The sequence below is a fragment of the Neomonachus schauinslandi genome, chromosome 16, assembly GCF_002201575.2.
Source record: "Neomonachus schauinslandi chromosome 16, ASM220157v2, whole genome shotgun sequence".
Classification (NCBI taxonomy): Eukaryota; Metazoa; Chordata; class Mammalia; order Carnivora; family Phocidae; genus Neomonachus; species Neomonachus schauinslandi.
In genome coordinates this window covers 16,526,517-16,532,226 of record NC_058418.1, presented here as the reverse complement: position 1 = coordinate 16,532,226, position 5,710 = coordinate 16,526,517, and the positions used below count along the sequence as shown (strand labels likewise).

Sequence of the window (5,710 nt, the reverse complement as noted above, 5' to 3'; positions counted from 1 at the left end):
TCAGGAATACAAGCGAGTGATGGGGATGACAGCTTGAACCCGGGTGGCGGCAGTGGATGTGGTGAGACGTGGTGGTCGGGGATATACTTCGAAAATAGAGCGGAAGACATTTGGTGATGGAATAAATGTCAGAGTAACAGTAAAGGCTCTCTCTCTTGGGGTTTTGGCTTGAGCAACTGGAAGGATGTGGTGGCAAAGTCTGTGTAACCTGGGTCCCAACCCTGAGAGGTGGGGAGCCAAGGCTGCAGCGGCAGCAGCTGGTGGAGGGGAGGTGGCTGGAAAACCTTAATTTCCTAACAAGTGAGGTTTCTCAATCTTACGCCGTGTGGTTTCAAGGGGTACAGCTGAACTGCGGTGGGCTGAGCTGTACAGCGGTCTAGTCAAGGGCAAGTGAGAGCAGTCGCTACCTTGAGCCCCGCTCCCTGGATGGGCCCGTGCTCCATCTCTTCACTTCCTCTGGTGGCATGCCGCTGTGTGTGTGGCTGGGCACCTCTGTTCCCTAACCTCTTACAATGTTTCCCAGTGACTCCATGTTTAGCCTATCTGACCTTTCCCCAATCAGTGATTGCTGGATGCTGAAGAGGACAGTGGTCTGTGTTGTCAAGATGGCAGGAGGGCTCTGAGCCAGAAGGGGGCTGTCAGATTCTGCCTGGCACAGCAGCTTAGGGAGACATGCCAAAGAGCAGGAGAGAGAGAGAGATAAGATCAACAGATGAGAAAGCTGTCCTCTGAGGTCAGACTACTCCAGATGACAATCAGCACTCTCAAGCTCACTCCTGTGTCCTCTCACCGCGGCCCACAGGCTGAGCGGCCTGACTTGTCTCCTATGCCCAGCCACCCTGGCCTCCTTTCTGTTCCTCCGACTCGGCAAGTCTGTTCCACCTCAGGGCTCTGTGCTGACTGTCCCCTCAACCTGCAATGCTCTCCACATGGCTGACGCCTCGCCTCAGTTCAAACATCCCCGCTCAGCCTGGGCCTCTCCTGACGGCTCTCTCCCAAAAAAGGCCCACACCAGTCTCTCTCCAGATTTCCCTTTTTGCTTCCTTCCTTCACTTGAAATTTCCTGATGGTTTCCTGGTGTGCCATCTGTCTCGTTCACTCATGACCCCAGCACCTAGGGCACTGTGGATGCAGGGTCAGGGCTCAGGGCATCTGGTCAGCAGGGAGCGCAGGGATGGTGAGGGAGGCATCGTGGAGGGAAGCCCATGGGCGTCATCGGTGTGAACCACTGGGCTTCGCCGAGTGAAGGTAAAGCTGGGATGTTGCATCGCCCACTCCCATGCTGCTGCTGTGTGTGCCAAAGGTCCATGAAGCCTGCTGGTTCTGTAAAACAGCTTAGTGGGCACCCCCCTTTCTACCTCGGTGACCCTGGGACCTCAGCACCAAGGATCACACAAAACTGCTGGCTGGGGTGACAGAATGGAGATAAAAGAGAAGTTCAAAAGTGCAGGTTCGGACCTCATCTTTGCTTGTATCAGCGGTTGGCAAGCTCTTACAGGCACCCTCAACTCTTACCCCACAGGGACGCAGGCGCCCACGATATGCGAGGGACTATGTTGGTTTTTTTCCCTAAGGACAAATATCAAAACAGTCACTCGCAGAAGGGCCGATCTTACCTAGACTCAACTCTAACATCCATGGGAAGGAGTGGGGTCACCCCAGAAGGACCTGCCCTTCACCAAGCTGAAAGAAGGCTAATAGAGAGATCGCTGAGGTCTTGGACAGTGCCCACGGTGCTCGCACCTGCTAATCGATTCTGCAGCTCTGTTCCTGACTGGGGAATGGGCTCCGCATGGTTGCAGATGGGGATGCAGAAAAGAGGACCCTCCCCTGGCATTTTAGGATGAGAGCAGCTTTATGTGGCAATCTTTAAATTTCCAGTAAGTTTCTGTTGCTCAATGAAATGCAGATACCAAAATGGTACAAGTTAACTTGGTGGAGAACAAAAGATAATTTTGTTGTCTTTGTCCCATGAGTATCAAGCATCAAAACCAATTCCTGAGTGCCCTTTATAGGACAGGTACAGTGTGGGTTAGGGAAGGCCAGTCTACAGGGATATAGAGAGATCACCTGGCTACCAATGTGGGGAGCGATGAGTAAGAAGAGATCCTTTCTGAAGGAGAAACTAGGCTGAGGGTCTCTCTCCTGGGGTCAAGGGGAAAGGACAAGGGTCTCTGTCAGGAGGCTCAGGTGGCCAGTGGCAAGACACACAGTCCCTGAGGAGAGACAAAGCATCCCCAGTGAGTGTCCAAGTCTTCGTGGGTCTGCCTCAAGACACTCCCCGGGAGCAATGTGGACCAACACAGGTTGGTGAGAGAATAGTGAGAAGAAGACTGGCCCAGGAAGGGCACAGCCCACCAGGAGAGGGACTGAGGGAGGAGGAAGACTCAGAACCTGACTTGCCTGGCAGCAACATGGACTTGGGATAGTCCAAGTCCAAGGAAAAGCCTTTATAAGAAGGGACCTGATGGGCCAGAGGAAGTCAGGCAATGCTTTAGACACTAATGAGTTTCAGAGGAGCCTCCTAGAAAGAGAACAGGAAACTGATTAGGTCAGGGGCCTTGAGAGAAAAGGGAGCAGGAAGTAAATGTGTATGCAAAACTGTTTGGAATAATTGCCCGTGGAAAAGAAAACAGAATGGATTATTTGAAATGCAGAAGGAGGAGGAAGCTCAAAAGAGCAGTTGTGATCTGGATTCTGGGAGAAATCAGTTTGGTGGGGACAGAATTTGGTGGGGAATTCAGACGGTCAAGCTGCCTTGGGAAAAGCTCAACTATTGACCTTCCTCTCTTTGACCTTGTGACTCTTCCAGGTATAAAAGCCTCATGTTCGTGGAAGAGAAAAAAGGTGATCCAGTTAGATAAGGTTCCCCTTGCTTCTGAGACCCGGTGAATTTGAAAAGCCATCCGACTGTCTCCAGGAAAAGGCAAGACACCCAACTTTGCTGTGCTCAGGGAAGAGGCCATTGGGATCACAAGCCTAGGGAAGGAGTACAGATAAATTTATGAAGGGGGGCAGGGTATGGACTTTACTCTCCAAAGAGATGAGGCAAAAGGTCACAGAGATGGGAAAGGGGCCAGGACAAGCCAATGGTGAGATCATGCTGGTGAGGGCCTGGTGCAGGCAAGAGAGGCAGGAAAACAACGGTGAGCTCAGCCCCAACTAGATGGGAATCTCCCTGTTCACCTGGCCCTCTATCTGAGATTCTCCAATCTGGGAATGAGATTTATAGGTGGGTGACCAGTAATATACTAGCAGTAACAGGTTGAGGACTCAAGTTTTATTTTAAATGATAAATAAGAGAAGATTAAAAGTTACTCTTGATCAACATAAATCTCACATACATGGGCTTTCTTCAGGCAGCAAGAAAGGGAGCATTAGCAGGCAGCAGACTGGGAATTGTGGTGCTTTGGGAGAAATCATAGTTATCTGTGGTATGGAGGAAAACAAGCTGCTGCTGAGATCTTCCCAGAGTCACACGACCGAGCTGAGGCATGGCCAGGGCTGGGATCCTGGTGACCTGACCCAGCTCAGGCTCCTTCCATTATTACCAGTGCCCCGCCCCCCCTACAGGTTTTCATGGAATGGCTCAGTGTGGAATCAAGAAGCTGGGCATCTGGGACTCACCTTGGGCTCAACCTGCTCATCCCTCAGGCCTAACCAAATTCCCATTTTCAGGGGTAAAGTTGAGAGTCTTGTGTTCAAGCCCAATGACTTACAGGGACAAAAGAAAGAAAAAAGAGGCAAATAGGAAGGAAGGGAGGGAGGGAGGGAGGGAGGGAGGGAGGAGGGAGCCAGAAGCAGGCTGAGCAAAATTTGGAGAAATTCAGACACAGTCTCAGGTTTAGTCCCTCCTGGTGATGAAGCAGCTGTTTCCTTCCCCTCTGTTCATATAGCCATTCATTTATCAACAGAGAGTGTTGAGCACCTACTATGCATCAGGTACAATTCTAGGTCCTAGGGACAGAGTGGTGAACAAGACAGAGGATGTCACTGCTCTCACAAAGTGCCCTTTCTAGTGGGGACTTGGAGATCTCAAAACTTTTCCTGTGGGAGCTTCTAAGACATCAAAATCCTTAGGAGACTCATCCTTCTTTCCTTCCTTCTTTCCTTTTCTTCCTTCCTTCCTTCCTTCCTTCCAGAAATAATTTGGTTGGGAAGCAAGGAGGCCTTCTTTCTCCATGACATACAGGAAGCAGAAGTACTCAGTTTGAGGGGTTAGCCATAACCACTCAGTAAGGCAGGAAGGGGAGATGCAATGAAGCTGAGAATGGATTCACCTTGGTTTGGGGCTGGGAAACCCATGGTCAGAGAGGATTCTGACTTCATCTTTCATCTCTTCAGGAAGGATGGCCCCCAATCCCCAAAACAGTGTTCTTCTCTCTGTCTACATAATATATTTCCTCACTGGTCTCCCTGCCAACCTCCTGGCGCTACGGGCCTTTGTGGGACAGGTCCGCCAGCCCCACCCTGCCCCCATCCACATCCTCCTGCTCAGCCTGACACTGGCGGACCTCCTGCTGCTGCTGCTGCTGCTGCTGCCCTTCAAGATGATTGAGGCTGCGTACAACTTCCACTGGCCCTTGGGGGATGCCCTCTGTGCCGTCACAGGTTTTGGCTTCTACAGCAGCATCTACTACAGCATGTGGCTCCTGATGGGCATCAGCATCGAGCGCTACCGCAGTGTGTCTTTCCCCGTGCAGTACAAGCTGTCCCGCAAGCCCGTGTATGGAGTGATCGCCTCTCTGGTCTCCTGCCTCTTGTCCTTCGGACACTGCAGCATTGTGATCATCATCCACTACTTACCAACTGACAACGTGGGGGGTGATGCCAAAGGCCTCCCTGTCTGCTATGAGAACTTCACCACAAATCAGCTGAACGTGTTGCTTCCTGTGCGACTAGAGCTGTGTCTTGTCCTCTTCTTCATCCCCATGGTGGTCACCATCTTCTGCTAAGGTGCTTTGTGCATATCATGCTCTCCAGACCCCAAGTGGGAACGCAGAAGTGCTGGAGAGCCATGGGGCTGGCCGCTGTGACCCTCTTCAACTTCCTGGTCTGCTTTGGGCCTTATAATGTGTCTCATGTGGTGGGGTTTGTCCAGAGAAAGAGTGAACCCTGGAGGGTGTGCGTGGTGTTGCTCAGTGCTCTCAATGCTTGTGTCGACCCCTTGATTTTCTACTTCTCCTCCTCAGCTGTGCGCAAAGCCTTTGATAAAAGGCTACGGAGTCTGCAGAGCTGGGGTACCTCACTGTCAGTGTACTGCAGGAAAAGAGCTGGAGGGCCAGCTGCAGAGAGAGAAGATGGGAGTTTAGGTATGGCCAATGTCAACTTCACAGGAGACTAAATTTGTCAGCTTGCTGTTACATTTTGGGGGAGGAGGGAGGGCTCAAAAAAGGGGAACAATGAAACGGAACTGAGGTGACTTCTCCTGTGCTTAGCTTACAAGGCAAAGAAGAGCAGTGGACATCTCAAGTCCAACTTATCCATTGAGTGAGTGCTCTTGTTTTGTTTCCTGGGGGTTATGACATTTCCTTATTTGTAGTTGGCACTGCTTCATGGTAAACCACAGCCCTTTGATCCTTGAAATTCTTTCCCCATGCAGTATCCATAGATGGTAGCATTCCTTCAACTACTGCAGAGCTGTTTTGTTCTGTCCTTGATTCAGAGGCGGGGGGAGAGGTGTTCCATGCTTTAGGTCTGAGCATCCAGC

The 5,710-nt window shown here is 51.2% G+C and overlaps 1 protein-coding gene across 1 annotated transcript; it reads left to right on the top strand.

Moving 5' to 3' along the window:
• The first annotated feature begins 4,349 nt into the window (after positions 1-4,349).
• On the top strand, positions 4,350-5,344 carry LOC110590129 (free fatty acid receptor 2-like). Its single transcript, XM_021700861.1, is given in 2 exon segments — positions 4,350-4,950; positions 4,953-5,344. Coding segments are annotated over 2 exon segments (993 nt in total).
• Positions 5,345-5,710: the final 366 nt, after the last annotated feature.